Below are 20,778 nucleotides of genomic sequence, written 5' to 3'. Positions count from 1 at the left end.
TACCTGCCAAGTGGCTTGATTACTTCAAATCTAGGATATTACATTCTGGATCAATGGGATAGCTGTAGCTTCTGGTAAAATGCTTCTCTGACGAGAAACATTTCTATTTAGATCAGCAACATTTCCTTGGTGCTTCCTTTCTGCTATTAGAAAAGATGCCTCACACAGTCAAGGAGCGCACCTGTTCTAGGGCTGACAAACATCGAAATACCCCTCCTTGAGGTGAAGTGTTGTGTATTAGACTGCCCGATCCCACCACTGCACTTGTTAGGGGCTAAAGAAGATTACCTTCCCAATCAGAGTATGAGATGACAGGCATAGGAGGTTGGGGAACCAGCCCTACCTGGGCCTAAAAAAGGGCAATCACTAGGACTGCTGCCCTGTCCTGGCAGATCCTGTGTAGCACTCATGGCATAAGCAGCAAAGGAGAGAAGGAATAGTTGAACTGGTATCACCAGGGAAAAAGTAAGAAGTCAGAGTAACAAGATTGGGTACCCCTGGAGCAACATGTGGCACACTTTGTTGGCCCAGAAAATGAACAGATCCCTGGTTGGGGTTCCCCATCATGTGAAAATGTTATGAAGCCCCATATTGTGAAGCTCACTCTTGTGATCAACTGCAAAGTGTCTGCAAGAACATTCTGCATCCCTGGAAAGTATGCTGCATACAGGATGATGTATTTGTGTATGAACCAGTCCCAGAGGTTGACTGCTTCTGCAGAGAGGCAAATCTTGTCTGACCCTGACCCTTCTGCCCACATTTGCTGATGTCAAAACTCATTGTAGAGGTGTCTGACTTTGAGGACACACATGGTGAGAGCTGATGAAAGAATGAAGGGAGTTGCATGCTTTCTACCACTGATAATTCCAAGACCATTGCACCTTCTGGACTCTCAAGATGTTCTCTGTGCCACATGGCTACCTACATCGGCCTTCTAACTTAGTAGGATGCATCTATAGTAATAGCATTGTCCACGAAAGAGGGGAGAAACAGGGCCCATAAATGTACTACAGAGGTACAACAGACTTCAGAGGGAAGTTTGAATGAGAGTCAGAGAATGGCAGCTTAGGGAGTAAACTGACTATAGCCATGCCTTAAGGTAACAAAGATTTCATCTTGCTAACGGAGAGACACTGGTGATGCCGAAGCCAGCTGGCCATTGGTGGTAGCAATGATGATAGTATCAAGACATTCTTATGAGCCCTGCTGGTGGGTTTGCTTGAAGGCACATACAATATCTCTGGAATGGATTTAAATGAAGACTTACTCCCAGGCTTCCCAGTCCTTCCTGACTAAGCCCCTCTCTGGGGTGGTCCTCCAGCGCAGAAGTCACACTTTGTAGCAGGAGATACATGCCTTGCTGATGCAGCCCCAGGAACCGCGCAGGAAGAGGCAGCGCCCATCGTCAACCCCATGAGGTACTTACAGAGGCAAAGCGCTTGTCCTTCTCAGGTACAGCTGTTGAAGGACTAACAAATACTGCACTGAGCTGACGTGTAGCTCTCTCTGAGGGTATGGAGGCTGCATTGATGGTCATTGCTGACTGAGAAAGATTGCAGGCAGAAGTGTGCAGAGTCTGAAGCCCAGAGTTCTGGGTATAGAGTGGTACCCAAAAGGTATATGGAGAAGGATGAAGGAAACCCCTATTGCCTAATCTAATTGTAAAATTACCAAAAAGGTATTAAAAACATCTACAACTATGAACTATTTACAGCTAAAATAATACTGTTCTTTAGAAACAACACCAGAGTCAAGAACAATAAAGACTGTGACCCTGACCAGACACTGTTGAATAGGGATTAAAGGGGTGGTCAGTCTGCCTTGCCCTTTATCACCTCACTTGGAAGCACAAGGCAAGCCAGGGTGCATGTACAGACCAGTCGACACTATTCTCAAATTCTCCAATTCTGGGCATGTAGGGCACATGTGGAATCCACAGCTGAATACAACAGGGACTATCACTTGAAGAAAAATCCAAGTTCAATGCAAGATAATTCAGCTTAATTTTAGTTTGACACAAATGATGACTAAATATAAAACGTAATACAAGCACCTCTCAAAACCTACTTTTCCAGCCATATCACCCCTTATCATTATACCTAGTGCTGGAGCAACCATATTCCTGAGAAATAGTATGAGCATTTGCCAGTAGTATAGCTGTGCCAGTAGAGCCACCTAGTGGACACAGAAAAAACTGACAGGAGTTCTGAAAGCATAGCAGAAACACCTTTCTGAACAACATTAACTAAGCCAACAGAGGTACTCTTCCATCAACATAATTGGATCTGCATGGGGACGGCTAGTGTCAGCATTGCTACATTGGCCAGTGTCTGTGAGATTTTCCTCCATACTTCTAGCTGACACAGCTACGCTGGCAAAACTCTGTAGCACAAACTAAGTCTGAAGCATATTTTTACATTTTTTATAAAAACATGTACTAATTAAGCATGGGAATATACTTGTAAAAAGTGATCTTCTGATATCAAGTGTCATTCCTTCAACTGTAACTACTGTCAGAAAAACATGATATTGGGCTAAATGTGCTGTTGGTCTGACCCAGCAGGCCATTCCTTTAGTTTGTTAGTACAAGACATTAGCTGCTTTGTCAATTATCTCACAAATTATCTTAGTGATTTAAGAAACAGCAATGGAAAATGTGGTGCTTCAGAGAAATACTGCTCAGAAACCATCCTGTTTTTCTCCACTCCCTCCCCATTGCATGCTTAGTATATTAAAGACAGAGAGGTGTAGGTTGGATATTAAGAAAAACTACTTCACCAGGAAGCTAGTGAAGCACTGGAATGCACTGCCTCAAGGGGTGGTGGATACGCCATCTGTTGAGGTTTTTAAGTCCCAGCTTGACAAAGTCCTGGCTGGGATAACTATTCCCCTGATTGCCCAGGTGAACACCAAAAGCCCATTTACCTCCACATCTGAGATGAGCTCTGGGAGGTGGGACACACCTTAATTTTATGCCCAAAATACGATAGCCCTCCGTGTGAAATAAAACTAGAGGGGAGCTTCAAAGTTATTATTCCACTGAATAGTCAGGAGATGGGGAGGAGGGAATGGGAGAGAAGCACTGCTTAAAGGTGCTGGAGCAGGAAAGGTGGTCATGGCAAAGGGAACAGGTAATCCAGTTGTATGTGGATCAGACCAGGGTCTCTGCACCACCAGCAAAACTCTGCATCAGCATACCACAAAAGCAAGAACCAGGAGGATTGAGCTAGCTAAAGCAGCAGTGCAAGACTCCTGATAGAGCTATCACAGTATCTGCCTGAAGTACGTCAACTGCTTTGGCCATTCCCACCGCTCCTCAAATAACAGCCCTGAGCTTCATCAATATGCATCTTAGCCTTGGATCAACTGTAAGGTTCTTCAGAGTGTGTCAGTGACAGATTTGGAGTTGCTCAGTAAAAATTTACAAATAATGTATATTGATCGTGTTACTGGAATATTCATTATGGGACTAAATTTTAGACCAACAAGAGTGTCTAAAAATAGATGAGATGTTTTCTTTCTTAAGGTAAGCCATTCCTCAGCAAACACTTGAGCTCTTAAAAGACAATGCCAGAATCACTGGCTCATTATCCCGCAGTGCCAGCAAGATTCATTTTCAACAAGAGAATCAAAGCATAGGACCACAGAAATTTAAAAAAAACAAACTACAACTAGCAGGGTTTAAAGAAGCAATAGGTGTCCAGGGGAACCAGAATGATTCTTGATTTACACTGAAATATACTATTGGCATAGTTACATTAGTCAGGAATGTGGAAGAAAAAAAAAGCCTGAACACAATTATGCCAGCAAAACTCCCAAAGTAAATGTGCTGGCAACAGAATAGTGACTGTCAACACAACTTATTGTATGTGGAGGCGGCATGCCCATAATGACAAAAAAACACCTTCTCTTGGCGTAGGGTACATCTGGATGAGGGGGGCTGTGGCAGTAGAGTCTTTCTAGTAGAAACACAGCTGGAGAACTGGAACCTAGTAGAGGTGTCTGGAAGGAACAATAAGGGAGGGCTACACTTAAAATGATGCAGCTAAATATTAGAACTGGAAGGGACCTCAAGGGGTCAAGTCCTGTCCCCTGCTCTCACAGCTAGATCAAGCACCATCTATATCATCCTGTTAGATATTTACCCATCCTGTTCTTAAATATCTCCAATGACGGAGATTCCACAGCTATCCACTGTAATATTGAAGTAGAAGGTGCTCCTTTGCTGATGGGAGAGCTTTCCCCAGTCGTCATAGGTAATCTACCTTCTTAAACTATGGTAGCTATGTTGACAGCAAAAGCTCTACTCAGGGGGACTGGGTTCATATAACTATGTCACTCAGTAGTTTGGATTTTTCATACCCCAAGTGACGTAGTCATAATGATATTACCCCTGAAGCGCACACTTGGACTAATACTCTAGACGCACCTGCATGTAGATTGTTAAAATACCCACCTCACCACCAGTGCTCTGCACCTACTATTAAACAAAATTTCTGTTGTAAGAAAGCTGTCTGATCACTGTACACAACTGTTCATAGACGCCCAAGAGAAGAACCACAGGCATCCAAACACAGGGTAAGTACAACTGACTCACTCTCTCTCTCTCACTCTCACACAGAGAGAGAAACACTGTAACCCAGTTCCTGGTATAAAAGTGGTAGAATTCCAAACTTTTACCCTGAAACTTGTACTTGCATGGGGCCTACAGCCATGCAGCTGGAGACACCAGGAAGACAACAGAGGTGCAGGTACAGCTAGCTGTTACTTTGACTGCATCTACACTACGAGAAATTCGATTTTAATAAATTCAACTTTTTACCTTCATTCGAATTTAAGTGTCCACAAACCTTGAAATTCAACCCACCGTTTTTTCATGTCGAGTTTCTGCATCCCCAATGCCCTGTGCAAATTCGACAGCGTGAGTGGGGCATTGTGGGTACCTATTTCACAATGCCTTACCTCTGGTTGCTTCTGGGTGTTTCCTGTTAGAATCCCAGAATGCAAAGCACTGTCCCAGAATTCAGAGCGCCCAGTAACACAATTCAACCCTCCCACAAATCTGCCCAGGTTCCCCATGCCATGTGTCCTCTGCAGAAGTGGAAGTGCCATGTCTTTAATTCAAATTTATTAGCCTCCAGAAGTGTCCGGTATGTATCCCATAAAGCTATGCGGTGACCCTCCATGTATGGCTGTTTCCTTCTCCACTGCTCTCCATCCAGGCATGCAGGAAGGTCACAGGAAGTTACATAGCTAACTCTGTGACAGAAGACTACTTTACCATTTGAACTCATGTTCCACCCCAAGTGTTTCTAATCCCTAAAGCTGAGGCACTGTATTTTAGTCCTGTTGAGGGATCTTGATAGTCCAACTTCAGCTATGTAACTTCTTAATGCCTCAGTGTTTCCTCCTGTCATGGAGAGGCTTAAAATACTCCTTTGAAGAAATTTTACTTGGATTATAAATCATGTACATAGTACTACTTGTTTTGAAGGGGGAAATACATCAGCATTCCACTTGAGAGTAAGTATAAAGACTATTGCAATGGTTAAACATACACAATTTCTATATTTTTCTAAAGGAAAAAAAAATCTTATCTGAACTATTTTGCTGACTGAAGGGAGCGCCAGTTAGTCAGGTAATAGACAATTGGTGACCATAGTTTTAGAACTACTAGTGGCAGTTTTTGACATCTGTTTTCACAGAGAGCTTGACTCAGCTGGCTCTCACGCTAATGAGCAAAAGACCGCTGGAAACAAATGTTTTTAAATTACCTGAGTGAATGAGTCTACTGATGATACAGCAGCACTTGCTACAGGAGTCTGCTGGGCCAAATGTTCTAGCAATTCCACTGAAATCCCAATTTGGGCTACAGATGGTGTCTGGGGGATGTTCATTGCTCCAAACGGGTGTTGGCTACCTTTCCCTGAAAGAAATAACGTAAACAGCAGAAATGTCAGACTTGGCATCATCAGGACTATTACATTAAGTCATCAAGATTTCTTATGTATGAGGTTTCTAGTTACTTCCAAATACAGGGTCTCTCTACATATAAAGAATTATGGAAACAATCATGTGCAGCTCATATTATAAGTGCTTTAAAATGCAACGATAATTTAAAAATACAGGAATATATTTAAGCTTGCTAATAACTGAAGAAGAGAGAGACCATCCATAACAGAATCTTAAAGGGAAAGGGTTTTGTAAGGAAGAGTTAATCAGTTTTTAAAACCCCCTAAGTAAACTAACCTTCCAGGTAAGCCAGTTGGGTCATATATTTGTATTTATGATTCAGAAGCATTTTAGCATCTTGCTATTACTGACTTTTCCAGTACAACAGGGGGTACGATCATTTTTAAAAAGCTCAGGAGTACAATGTTATAGTCCTACCCCCATCCTCTAATATCCACAGAAATGTAGACAGAAAGAATCCAGAACTAACTCAGCACCAAATCCAGTCCCTGGGTTCATTCAGTATTAAAAGATATGACCATATTTATGCCTTGGATTATACAACTATTATGCAGCATTCATTTTCAGACGGTTCCCATCATGACCGCTGGATGACACATGAATTTTTAAATGATTGTAAATAAACCATTCCCTTGAACAGCACGTAATAGCAAATAAAAAGTAAGTGAAGGCTTGTGAAGGTTAGCGTAGTGATTCATGCCACAATAAGCAAGTAGACAACTGCTTCTTAAGTTTTCGTGAGCTTCAAGGCTCTCCCCTGTAGCATAAAGTAATCTAATCTCAATATTATAAAGCCACAAATGACGGTAGCAAGGTCCAAATCAGACAGAAGTGGTTGAAAAATAAAAGGCTCTGTTGGACTCAAAAGCCAGTGGAGAATCCATTAACAACTAGGTTGAAAAGCACTACTAAGCAGCAAACATTTCAGTCAGGCTGCATCTCAGACCTCTATTACCGCTTCTGACTCCTCTAAACTGAGCTTCAATCAGCTCTAAACCCAAATCTAATGAGTGCTCTAAAAACAATTATCTAGAGTCACTGAGATAGGTCACTCCCTCCTGTTCATTTCCACATAGCACTGCAATCTGCAATGAGGTACATCCAGCACTTGACATTACCTGCCACCTCTGCTGTACACTGGCTATGGATTTATTTTGCCAAATAGCAGCTAATAAGCTCAACAAGAGACGGTCCAACTCACTTCTTACTTTAACCCAATTGTTAAAGTGTCTCAGCACCAAAAAGGCAGCTGGTGGAGCCCTCTCGTTAACTCCTGGTGATTTAACCCATCCACATGCCATGGGCCTCCCTCAGTCACCTCAAGTCTAATTTCCTTGACTGAGATCTGCTAGACGGACACACCCTTCCAGATCTCACACGTATTCCTTAATCTGACTCCATGACTGAATATGAAACTTTGGAATGAGCGGTCTCTCATGAGAAAAGCACACACTGGTACTTCAATACATTTGTTTACCATAAGGCAAATAACAGAAATGGTGCTTTAACCCATTACTTACAAATGCTTTGTGTAGCACATTTACTTAAAGTCAACCTAAGCTGCAGAGAGATACCACAGCGTTGCTTTATACTGCTAGGTTCTACAAGAGTACAACATAAAGCTACTGGAAACCAGACTAACTGAAGATCATATTCAGCTTCCAACTCTTGCCAGTTTTCTATTGTTAGAAAATGCTGATAGCAATAAAGTTGGTAGAATTTTCCATACATTTATGACCAATGATAAATTTATAATCCTCTTTCTTCTGAAGAAATCAGCTTTTCATCTGTTACAAAACAGTCCAACAGGTTTAACTATACCAGTGCTCTAAATAATCACAAGCCACTGGTGTACTTGAAACTAAAGAGCATACCTATCTCCCACCTCATATACAAGTTGAGATGCTGTCTGGATTGCTGGCTCCCCCTTCCAGTGCTCCAGCATGCATACTTGAGTATTCGTTCAGTGCTGTGCTGAACACTAATAAAGATCTGTCCACTTTCAGCGACAAAATATAGTTATCCTCTGCTGTATGTGAATTATACTCTACCATCACAATCAATATCCTTCAATAACATATCAGTCTGCTATCTACTCCATATGACAATCACAATCCATATCAAAATATTTTATACACATTTTCAGTGCCTAGCTTGCCTATTCACAACATATAAATCAACATTTTGAGGAATGTAGTATTTTAAAGTATCTGTCAAGATGAAAAAAATATTAATAGTTTGTATTCACATTTCTGCCTTCTGTGGCAATGCTTGAAAAATACAAGAAACAAAAACCCCATGTTTCAAGAAAAGACCTAGCAGGGATGGGCTCTTCACACTGAGCTATTTTTCTCTCTTCCTCCAACTTTTAGCCACTATACTCAGCCACTTCAAAGCGCTTCTGCTTGGCCAAAACAGAAACTGCGTGTTTATTTTCCAGCCATTTCTATTATCAAACACAGACATAGTTTTACATCTCAAGTTTTGAGAGAGGAAGACTAAAGATTTGTGTAGATCATTACAACACCGGACAGCACAAGGTTAGGCAGACCAAAATGGTGACCTATTACCTCCACTTGTCATCTCATGTCTATAGTCAGACTGCAAGCTCTGAAGTGCCAAGAGCACGTTTTCCCTCTTGCAACAAAGAGTGCCTAGCACTTTTAGACACTGTTAAATAAAAACAAGCTTTTCCATTTAATCTTTACCCTCACTTTCCAGGTGAGAGTCAAATGTAATTTGTCTTAATCACTGTGTAAAGGGAGATTTGAAAACAGCCAGACAAAATGAGCAGACAGCTACAAGAGAAAGTGTCCAGAGAAGAGCAACTAAAATGATTAAAACAAAAAAGCAGTCAAGTAGCACTTTAAAGACTAACAAAATAATTTATTAGGTGAGATTTCGTGGGACAGACCCACTTCTTCAGACCATAGCCATACCAGAACAGACTCAATATTTAAGGCACAGAGAACCAAAAACAGTAATCAAAGTTGATGAATCAGAAAAAAAATGATCAAGGTGAGCAAATCAGAGAGTAGAGGGGTAGAAGTGGGGAGGGGGGGTGTCAAGAATTAGATTAAGCCAAGTAGGCCACAACTGGAGTATTATTTCTAGTTCTGGATGCCACATTTCAGGAAAGATGTGGAGAAACTGAAAAGGTCAAGAGAAACAGAACAAAAATTGTTAAAGGTCTAGAAAACATGATCTAATAAAGGAAGACTGAAAGAACTGGGTTTGTTTAATCTGAAAAAGATAAGACAGAGGGGACATGATAACTGTTTTCAAGTATCTAAAAGGTTATTTCAAGGAAGAGGGAGAAAAATTATTCTCCTTACTAGTAATTAAATTGCTTTTTTCAGATAAGACCAGTAATTCCAGAAGAGCCATTTAGACTCAGAAAGGAAAAGAATGTAAGCCCTATATATGCCACCCTATGAATTACAGAAAATGAAGAGAGTACCTCTCTGACACTTGTCAGAAAATGAAAGGATTCAGTTAGTACTTAGTGATGTAACAGCAACAAAGGGTCCTGTGGCACCTTATAGACTAACAGAAAAGTTTTGAGCGTGAGCTTTCGTGAGCACAGACTCACTTCATCAGATGCATCCGATGAAGTGAGTCTGTGCTCACGAAAGCTCATGCTCAAAACTTTTCTGTTAGTCTATAAGGTGCCACAGGACCCTTCGTTGCTGTTACAGATCCAGACCAACACGGCTACCCCTCCGATCCTTAGTGATGGTATTCTGTAGACCTCTTAATTACTTTCTTGGTTCTGATTAATTTTCTAACAATAGCTGATTTCTGCAACACCATCCTTAAGATCTGGCCGTGCATCATAGGCCAGAAATATCTGAAACATGGTTGCCCAGCTTTTTTTCTCCGTATTTCCTGTCTTTAGTTTTGCCTGTTACCGCCTTTGGAACACTGCCAGCACTGCAAAAGTCTTGCCATCTTAAGTATTGCCATTCACTGCTTTAAATTCCTAAAACTTTATAAAGCCCAGAATGCTGCAGCCAGATTAGTCAGTCCAGAACCATATCTCTTCTTAATTTCTTAGGATCAAATTCAAGTTCAACCTCCTCATTCAAGACTCTAAGTAGAATAGCAGTGGTCTTGTTAGAGCATGATGTTGGAATCACACTCGATTCTTTTCCATGTTATAAATCGGATAAGTCACTGACCTTTTTTGCCAAGATTATCCATCTGTAAAATGCATGTATACTTCTCACAAGTTGGGACTGCTTGTGACTAACTTGAGATACTCAGAAAAAAGGCAAAATATTATGGACTTGCACTATTCTGTAACTGATCTCAACTCCTGGTTTCCTGCTCTTGAAAATATTTTCTCAGTTCCTCCCCACCATACAGCTATCCTATACCCTTTACACGGTAGACAAATAGCACACAGCCATGTTATGCAAATGCAATTAGCTATAAAACCACACGAGCATTTAGTATCAATAAATGACAATGCTTGTTCTCTACATGCACTAGTGATTACCTGGAATACAGGTACTGCTGTATGGAACCAGCAACACATTCGGAAATGCTGACCTTCAGTTGCAGCAAGATACATCTCTTTGCAACTTCCCCATATGAAATAAGATCAGTGCTAAGCCTGAAACTGCATGCACTAGATATATTAAAATGTAGTTCTATGGGGAAAATCAAGTTATTGGGGAACTGCTTTGGAACTCATGTTTGTAAAGAAGGTAAAAAAAACTGATATAAATATTTTAGAAATAGTGGGAAAATTAGACAATTCTCCACTAACATTTACCAGTAATTTTCAGCCCAAAGCACTTTACAGGTTATGTATGTTACAGTAAGTCTTCCAAACACTAGTTAAATACTGCCACAGCAGAGGTGAGCCAAATGCCAGCAGATTGTTTCGGTAGCTACAATGTAATAAATAAGGTCTGAAAGTAAGCCTCTTCCTGCAGCTATTATCAATTCTCTTAAGAAAACCAAAGCAACTTCTGAGAAGCACAAGTGATCAGTGTTAATTTAAATCTCCTGTGAAAGGCCTCATCTCCTGACAAGGCAGAGCAGTGTTTAGTACTGACTCAAACAAAACGATACTACTCCCAATGTAACTTCTTGAAGAATCTAAATCATTCATCTAATGCTGACTGAGTGTTAACTTGTAAAATTTGACACGAACGCATCTTAAAGTTCTCTGATTTTCCAAGATTCCATATCAAGCTTTAACAAAATGTAAGGAATAATATAGCAGGGCAATATGTTATTAAAATATTATTTGTCCACAAAGTTAAGTGAGATGCAGTTCCACAGCCACTTCCAAAATCTCTCTAAAATGTCAAGAATGTATTGCTACAAAAGTACAGAAAAAAATACATAAACAAAAAAAAAACATTTTCCCAAAGTGCTTCAATTTCATTTTATTTAATAGGGCCATACTCAGGCACTTTCGCAAAGAATCTAGGCAGAGACATTCAATATAATTTGAAAAGTAAGGAGGTGATGAAGTGATACTCCAACAGCAATATTTTTTTCAGCGCTAAGAACATAACTGAGCTTTTCCTCTCTCTCCCCCCAGCCTTTAAGCTAAGATGACCTGGGTCACTGCTGAGTCTGACTCAGAATATGAAAACTGTTAATAACTTTTTACAATAAATTAAATTAATTTATTTAGAACCACAGGATCAGAACATCTTAAAACTGTGTAAAAATCTTCTTGGCGGTCTGTTATGACCAACGATGATGTCTGTAGCTTGCACAGGCTCATTGGTCGTGGACTCGCATGGGTGTTCACGGGGAGGCCAGGGAATTATCCTGGCTCTGTCGGTGTGGCTGCTGCTGTTGCTTTCCTCCTCTCATGAGCATCAATCAGGCATATGCATCACTGCTTTTCGAATTTGTTATACACGTGACACACGAGAGCATGCCAGCTTGTTCAGTCTTTTGCATGTTGCTCTAGCTGCTTTGACTTTAATCCAGCATGAGCAATGCTGGCCTTCACTCAATCTCTATACCTCTTGTGAGGCCTACCTCGATTCCTTTTGCCCTGCGAGAGTTCACCATAGAGAGTTGCTTAGGGATTTTTTTTTTGACTCTTTCATTCATGTGATGTGCCCTGTCCGGCGAAGCTGGGCTTTCAGAATTCTGGCTTCAATGCTTGTGGTTCCTGCTCTGTCAAGGATTTCCAGGTTCATGACTCTGTCCTGCCACCGAATGTGCAGTATTGACCTCAGGCTGCATGTGTGGAAGTGCTCCAGCAGCTTCACATGTTTTCTGTACAACGTCCAAGTGTCACATCCATACAGGAGACTGGTCAGGACAACAGCCTCGTACACTTTCAGTTTAGTGGACTGTCGGATTTTGTGCTGATTCAACACTCATGCTCTCAGACATCCTAGTGCCTGTCTGGCTTTGCAGATCCTGGCATAGATTTCTTTGTCAAGGGAGCCGTCACTGGCTATCATGCTGCCGAGGTACTTGAACTCATCCACTGTTTCTAACTCTGTTACTTCAATAGAGATTGAAGCTGAAAGAACAGCAGATCCTGGAACAGGTTGAAACAGTACCTCAGTCTTTCCTAAGCTGATGGTCAAACCAAACAGTCATCAGCAAAAAAGGCTTCGAGACTGAGCCTGTAAAGCATCTTAGTTCTAGCATTCAAACAACAAAGGTCAAAAAGTAACCCATCAAGCCTGTACTTTATGTAGATTCTGTGATCCAGGTCCAGGTTGAATAGCACTAGGGCCAGCATGCACCCTTGCTTCACACCATTGGATATCTCAAATGGATCTGAAGACTCACTAATGGAAAGAAGAAAGCCAGTCAGGAATTTTGACAGGATAATCCACAGGTTTTTTCTGTTGATAGTGTCAAACACCTTGGTCAGGTCTCTAAAGACGGCGTATAAAACGAAGTTCTGCTCTATGCCCTTTTCCTGGACCGGACGAACAGCAAACATGTCAATGGTGCTGTGGCCTGGGCGGAAACCACACTGTGCCTCTGGTAGGTTCTGCTCTGAAAACCTGGTGATCAGATGGTTGAGGATGACTAGAACCAAGATCATCTCAGCAGCAGGGAGAAGGGAGATGCCCCAGTAATTTCCACAGTCAGCTTTGTTGCCCTTGTTCTTGATGAGCAAGGCAACTGTGGCATCCCCAAAGTCTTTGGACATGTCTTCTTCCCAGATGCTGGTTCAAATGCTGTGAAGGACTTCAGGTGACACTGGTCCTGCTGCCTTGAAAATTTTAACAGGGATACTATCCATCCCAGGGGCTTTGCCAGAGCTGGTCTGGCTGATTGCCTTTTTGACCTCATCCATTGTAGGGGAAGGTCAAGACTGTCTAGTGTGGGTTTCTGATGGATCCAGTCAAGGGCCGCAGGATCAACAATGAAGGGCCTGTTGAGAAGGTTGCTGAAGTGCTCTCTCCACCTTTCGATGCTGCCCTTCTCCCTCAGGAGGGTCATGCCATCTGCAGATGGGAGAAGTATAATACTTGGCCCTGAAGGTCCACATACAGCTTTGATAGCACTGAAGAACACCTTGGACTTCTTCATGCCAATGTAGTGTTGGACTTCATCTGCTTTTCTCTCCCACCATTCATCTTGCATTTTGCAAAGTGAAGTCTGCACCTGACTCTGAAGGTGCTTGAAACGATCATGTTCAGAGACTGAGGACTGGTCATTTTGCTATACCAGAAATGCGTTGTTTTTTCCTCTAGATCTTCATGAGGAAGTGAAATACAGCAATCGGAGAATCATTTAAGATGCAGCCACCTCTAAAACTTTTAATTTCTTTGAGCTAGAGGGTAGCAACAGCTGCAAGGTAGGAAGGGAAAACTAGAAGTGTGTATTTAACAGCAAAAGGCTGCAGTAGGCATTACTGCATTAATTACAACAGCTCACTTTGCCACTATTGTAATGCAGGGGTAGTCTATTTATCAAGATCCAAATACCTTGGACAAGTTATAGTCAACAACCAGAGTCCAGAACATTTTTATATTACAACTCAAATAATAAGTAAATAAGATTTTGTGGGCTGTTCAAAATCATGGGGCAGTCTAGATTTGACCTGTATGCTATAAACTGTCCATGCTGTAATGCAGGGGTGAGCACTTTTATGTCAGGCTCCACTTTTTGTCCCTGCAATTAATGCCCGCCACCCACAACCTGTCTAATGTAATGCAAACCAAAGGGTATTTCCATTATGTTCATACAAAAAACCCTTTCGGCATGAGTAACAACATATGTATGTAGAATGTAAAAACTTTATAAATCAGCATGTAAATGTGAATGCACATACATAAAAAGTGTAACATACTTCAACATTTTAGTTACATGGATGAGCCTCAGACCGAATAGCCAATTGTGCTGTGCCCTCCATACAAAATTTTGCCCCACGCCACACACCCGTTGTAGTGCATTAATAAGTCTAAAACTTAGTCATGGATATTTTTACTAAAAGTTCTGAACAAATCACAGGCATTATACAGGAACAAAAAAGAAAAACAACAAAACCACAGCTAGTGATCTGTCTAAGACTTTTAGTAAAAATATCCATTACAAAAAATCTCTACTCCTGCACCCTGGTGCTGTGGGAGCCCAAGCTTTTTAAACAGTGTGAGCACACTGCCCTAGAGGGCCCCCTGCACTGAGATAACAGGCTTTCAAGCTACTTCTGGGACTGTTGCTGTTTGGGTGGTCCTAGGAACAATTCTGGGGTCACAGGAGCAGCCATCCCCAGGACTACTGCTGCTTGGGCTGCCAACGCATCCAGAGCTGTTCCATCCCTAAGACAAACTGGGTCAGTTGCCCCAGGGACCAGCAGCAGCCAACCCAACCATCCTATAGACAGGTGAGATGGGGGTGGGGGGTGCTACCTGGAGGCAAGGGCCAGATACAGCAGGGGTTGCCTTCCCCACCAAGTGGTAGGAACCACAGCCTGCTCTGTCTTGCCACACCAGCCTCCCAGACCACTGCACCTAGCTTCTCCCCAGCAGGTGGAAACAGAAAGCCCCTCTGGTTCCCATCACAGAAGTGAGATGCAGTGGGCTGGGAGGTTGGTGCAGCACAGCAGGATGAAGCAGGCTGCTGCTCCTGCTACCCACATAGTGAGGGAAGGCATCCCCTGCTGCCTCCACCACACCCAGCCCTTGGCCCTAATTAATCCCTAGGCCCCCACTGCCTGGGAGGCAGTAGGGGGACAGGGTGGGGTAGGGGCAGAGCAGGTTCTCAGGCCCTGCCCCTGGACATGGGGGGGTTCCCCCCCTTGGGATGGCCCTGAATGCACACTTCAGAGTCTCTGCTCCTGCCACTCCCAGGCCCAGCTGCTGCTAGAGTGCTCCCCATGGACAGCTGGCAGCAACTAATACAGCTAGCCCCAGGGACAGATACTCAGGCAGCCCTTGGGTTAACTGCACCGCCCGCTGAAGCTACAGAAGTCACAGAATCTGACTTCTTCAACAACCAAGACAGAACTGCAGCCTTAAGCATTAGAGTGTGCACAGAAAATGCTCTTAAATTAGAGTAGGCCACCCATGTGCCCTCTAAGCTGAGTGCTTGGGCAACTGCCCAGGAGAGATTCAGGTGTTGCACAGCTGATTAGCAGAGTGCTCAAAGCCACACACAAGTGGTTGGTAGTGCACATATGCACATGCCTGGGTGCACCTAAAACCTATTCTGCCCATGGATGGAAAGAAGTCAAGGGAGCACTGTGGGCCACCTAGTCAGAATTCACTTCAGGGGGATGTTCACTATAAACACTGAAATGCTAACTAGAAATGCTCAAAAATCTGGAAAGTATTTTCTAAAACTGGTATTTCCAGGAATAAAATATACAGCGTACTACATCTTCTAGACTCCCACAGGCTGGTTTCATGAAGCTATTATGTAAGGCTACTAAAATCAAAAATGAACCTGTTAATATAAATATTGACTGGTATTTGCATGTAAGTGCCTAACAAACGCTACTAATAGAGTACCTGTTTTACACTAAATAAGTAATAGTTCATTTTAATCATTAATAAATTTAGTGTAATAAATTTTAAAATATATAATTTACTGAAATGTGCAAATTCATATATTCCAAAAACAGAAGGCACCATTATGATCTAGTCTGACCTCCTACATAATATAGGCCACAGAACTTCTCCAAAATAATTTCTAGAGAAAATGTTTGAAGAAAATCTAATCTTGATTTAAAAGTTACCAATGATGGAGAAACTACCATATCCCTTGATGAACTTCCCAGGCATCTGACTGTTGGGTCTTGCCCTTATGCTCAGGATCCAACTGATTGCCATATTTGAGAATGAGAAGGAATTTTTACATGAAACCAGTTTAGCAGAGACCCTGAGAGTTTTCGACTTCCTCTGCACCATGGAGCATGGGTCATTTGCAGGTTTAAACTAGTGTAAATGGTGGATTCTCCTTAACTAATACTTGACATCATGATCTGATGATTTCAGTAACTCAGCCAAAGGTCACAGGTCGCTGGAATGGATGGGTGAAGTTCTGTGGCCTGCAATGTGCAAGGGGTCAGAATAGATAATCATAATGGTCCCTTCTGCAACTCCAGGTTGTGCCAATGGTTACCTACCCTCAATGTATCAACTGACACCCTATTTCCAATCTCAATTTTTCTTGCTTCAGTCTTCAACTCATTGGATCACATTTACCTTTCCCTGTTAGGCTGAAGAACCCATTACCAAATATTAGTACCCCATGCAGGAATGTCTAGCAACTTTTCCAAGGTAGAGTGCTGAAATCTGACTTTTTGACATCCATGTATTATCTGAGTGCCAGTGATACTTTTTAAAATCATTAATAGTCCTACTTATTACTGGTTCATTAATAAATATGTTAAGATGCAGAGCTTTACCATTTAGGTGGTGGTTGGTAGCATTAGCTGGTCTTTTGTTAATCCAGAGATGGCATGGCTTTGAGCAAGCTCCTAGGTGCCTGAGGGAGGGGGGGTGGGGCTGAGCTCCCACTTCCTGTGCCAATGAAAATCAGCTTGCATGGCACTCTTGGCCCCTGTGCCAGAAGTTACTGACCCCCCATCTAGCCTGTTATCAAGTCACGCTCTTAACCTTCCCTTTAGCCAGGACTACATTAGGAGGTTAAACTGATTTGAGATAAGCAAATCCAGCTATGAGAATTAAGTAGCTGGAATCAACTTATCTAAAATTGATGTTTGCCACCATCCACACAGCAGGAGGTTGATGGGAGAAACTCCTGTCAATGTCTCTTACTCATGACTGCCAGCAGTACTGTGGTCAAAAGCAGCAGCACCATGACAGCTCAATTTAGCATGTCCCCACTAGGTATGTTAAACTGAACCATGACAGATAGAGCACCAACCTGTCAATCTGCCCATAAGTGCAGACTTACCCTTTCACACAATAAATAGATATGTGCTCCCTTTAAGTCTCTTATTATAAGCCTTCTCCTATGGATCAATATCTTTCTTGAACTGTGGATAGTGGAACTGGAAACAGTATTCCAAGAGCTGTTAAACCATTGCCAGATATGAAGGTGTAATAACCTCCTTCCTCCTACTCAACATACCACACCAGTCCATTTGGCCACAGCATCATCCTGGGATTACCTGATTATTCATCTGCAGCCTCAAAATCTTTTTGAGTGTTTGCTTCCCAGGATTGAATCCTATTCTTTAAGTATGATACGCATGCTTTGCTCCTAGATGAACACATTCTGACTGAACTGGACTTAAACAGTTTGTTTACACCCATCTTACTAAGCTATCTAGGATTCTCTGTATCAAATGCCTGTCCTATTATTTATTTATTGTTTACCCAAAGTTTGGATCACCTGCAAACTTCATCAGTGACTATTTCAGCTTTCCTACAAGTCATTGATAAATGTCAAAAAGTATAGGCTAAGGAGCAATCTTTATAGGAATCCTTTTGAAGCACACATGCTCAATGACTCCCACTTACATTTTGAAATCTATCAAGTAGCTGGTTCTTCATCAATTCACTGTGTTCCATATTAAAATCTTCTCTCCCTTTAGTTTTCAAAGTTTCAATGTGAAAACTGCCTACAAGCTCCCAATGGTGAGCAACACACCACAAAAAACATTCATTTAGTCAGACACTACAACTGGCACTTTTGACGAACTGTGTAAAATATAATGCTAGGGCTATGAAGAGCCACTTGAAAAGACATGCACATTCAGGTTTTCAAGTAGCATTGTAGTGTATAGCATGACACATGATAAAATCCTGGTTTGTGAATAAGAACATAAGAATGACTCTATTGGTTCAGACCAATGGTCTATCTAGCCACCATCCAGTCTTCTAACAGTTGACAGTGCCATTTGCTTCAGAGAACAAAAACAGAGCAATTATCAAATGATCTATCCCCTGCTGTCCAGTCTGGTCTGAGGTTCAGTGATGGTGGAACCCTAACCATCTGGGCAAACCCTTCATGAACTTTACTAATCCTTAAAAAAACAACCCAAAAACTGTTGTAAATTTGGTCTTCATGTCCTCCGGCAACGAGTTCCACAAACTGATTGTGGAGTGTGTGTAGTAGTAATAGGGTTCCTAGGTGCTACAAAAACATTTTTAAAAAAAAAAATAACAAGACAATATGTTCCAATATCTTATTACATTTATTCATCAGGAGACTAAACATCCACTTCATTGTCTAATTGCTTTATTGTTTAACTGCTATATTGCACTGCTCTTACCAGACTTTAAACCAGAAATTTTGAAGATGGCACTCGGCTTCTCATTGGTGACAAACCCCAGGAGTTGCCACACTGCCATACCACTCTGGTCAGGGTAGCAGAAGTAGACAGATCCTCCCATCCCCTCTGGAAATGGGATAGTTCCCAGCATAAAGACCACCACATGGTTGATGTTTTCATAGTCACGTAAGTCAAATACAAACTTATCCTGGGCCACCTGTTGTGCCACTGCTTGCACCTAGAATATAAAACCAAGTTTAGTTTAAAATTTTTTAATTTTGACCACCTGTGAGCCCTCATCAGAAGTCCATTTAGTGCTTGAAAGAAGGGGAAATGAGGCACATGCCAATTTTAGTTTACAAACAGACAGAGGGGCAAACAACAGCATGTGAATTGTGCAACAGACCACTCAACAGGCTTCACAATCTTTGCTCTAGCTAAACAGGCTCTATATCACACCTAGGGTGGTAGTATCAGAATACCTTGGTTCCCCATGTGGAAAGTGGTAAAATATGGTGCAGAAGTCCCCAAGTCTATTAAGTAGTGGCTGTCGACCACATGGTTAGCAGAACCCTAATCATGGAAACCTGTTTAAATAAGAAATAAGATATGGCTTTACAAATTTAGCTCAAGAATGACTAAAGGGAAGGGCACAAAGCCACACTAGTCTTAATTGCAGAGTCCATGTACTTGATAAATCAGTACATGCATCTTCATATAGGTAGCTCCTAGTCAGGATAAACCACACCACAACATACTTGGTCTAGCCTCCCTTATGCCCAAAACATCTGTATGACCAAATATGATTGCAGTCTACTGCAACTTGGTACAATCTACTGGCAAAAGAACATTACACACCCATTAGCAACCAAAATCTGGGTGCTACCCTTTACAAGGGGAAGGAAGGCAGACTGGGATGGGGTCTGCACAGAACTGGAACATCTGGAAAGGGAAGGAAGAAGACACCAACACATTTCATTTTGGAGAAGCTGCTCCCAAAAAGCAACAATGGGACATAAAAACAAGACCCATGCCAACCTGTTACTTGCCCTCCACAGTGTGGCCCTTCCCCAACCTCCTCACAACCAATACTACGGCCAGACATAACCCACACCCCAAGTGACACACACCCCTCAAGATCTTCCTTCAATGTCTCCCCCCAACTCCCCAGAATCCGCTCCCCACACAGCCACTCCAGGGGCCGAGCTCCCTACCCCCAGCTCCCCAGGATCCCCTCCCCACACAGCCACTCCAGGGGCCGAGCTCCCTACCCCCAGCTCCCCAGGATCCCCTCCCACACGGCCCCATCCCCAGCTGGCCCCACCCCGCGCTTCTCAGGACCCTCCCCCAAACCCTTCTTACGCCATAGGCTGAGTCCCCCAAACGCCCCCGCCACCTAGAAGCTGCCCAAGCTCGCGTCCCACGAACTCCACCCCCACGCAAGCCGGAGCCTCCATCCTCAGCGGTCTTGCAGGCCAAGCTGCTCCAGCAAAGAACGAGCCCTCCCCCGGGACCCCTCCCCCAGCCTCTCCAGAGACCCCGCCCAGGCACAAGGCCCCTCCCTCCGGAAGCGCCGCCCTACTAAGCCTCGGGACCCCACTCACCAGCCTTCCCGCCACCAAACAGCCGAACATGGCGGCAGCCGCGGAGCCCTACAACTGCAGAAGCTTCGCGAAGCAACCGACCACTACACAGCCTACATAATGCCTAGTCCCGCCGGAAGTAGCCCCTGCCTGTGAGCCCCAGTTACGGAACTACTTCCGGGGAAAGGATGGTGCTTCGCCTATGCTCTTCACGAGGCCTACACTTCCCAATATGCACTGCGCTTAGGGCTGTGCGTCCGGGGACCTTTAGTCTCAGGTAGCATAGAGAGGTGCAGGCTGGGATATGTAGTCTATCGCCTGATTCCCCCAGCACGTAATTTTGAAGTATGGAGCAATTGCGGGATATGCAGTCCCACCTGAGGCCCCCGCAATGCATGGTGGGATATTAACAGAGACGGCACCGTGCTAGTCTATATATTATCAAAACAAAAAGCAGTCAAGTAGCACTTTAAAGACTAACAAAATAATTTATTAGGGGAGTTTTCGTTGGACAGACCCACTTTGCAG

General features: G+C 42.8%; 1 protein-coding gene across 2 annotated transcripts in view; it reads right to left on the bottom strand.

The window, feature by feature from the left end:
- HIKESHI (heat shock protein nuclear import factor hikeshi) overlaps positions 1–20,403 on the bottom strand; it is a 29,323-nt gene extending 8,920 nt beyond the window's left edge. The window contains exons 1-4 of one of the 2 annotated variants that reach the window (XM_074983830.1): positions 20,272–20,400; positions 19,150–19,254; positions 18,668–18,905; positions 5,775–5,926 (exon numbers count right to left, since the gene is read on the bottom strand). In XM_074983830.1, coding sequence (XP_074839931.1) covers positions 5,775–5,926; positions 18,668–18,818 — 303 coding nt within the window. In that variant the 5' untranslated portion in view covers positions 18,819–18,905; positions 19,150–19,254; positions 20,272–20,400. Of the gene's footprint in view, positions 1–5,774; positions 5,927–18,667; positions 18,906–19,149; positions 19,255–20,271 lie in introns of both variants that reach the window. The other variant, XM_074983821.1, reaches the window with a different exon arrangement.
- Positions 20,404–20,778: the final 375 nt, after the last annotated feature.

The sequence above is a fragment of the Carettochelys insculpta genome, chromosome 1 (genome assembly GCF_033958435.1).
Source record: "Carettochelys insculpta isolate YL-2023 chromosome 1, ASM3395843v1, whole genome shotgun sequence".
Classification (NCBI taxonomy): domain Eukaryota; kingdom Metazoa; phylum Chordata; order Testudines; family Carettochelyidae; genus Carettochelys; species Carettochelys insculpta.
The sequence above is the reverse complement of the archived record's forward strand: the minus strand, read 5'-3'. Positions and strand labels throughout refer to the sequence as shown.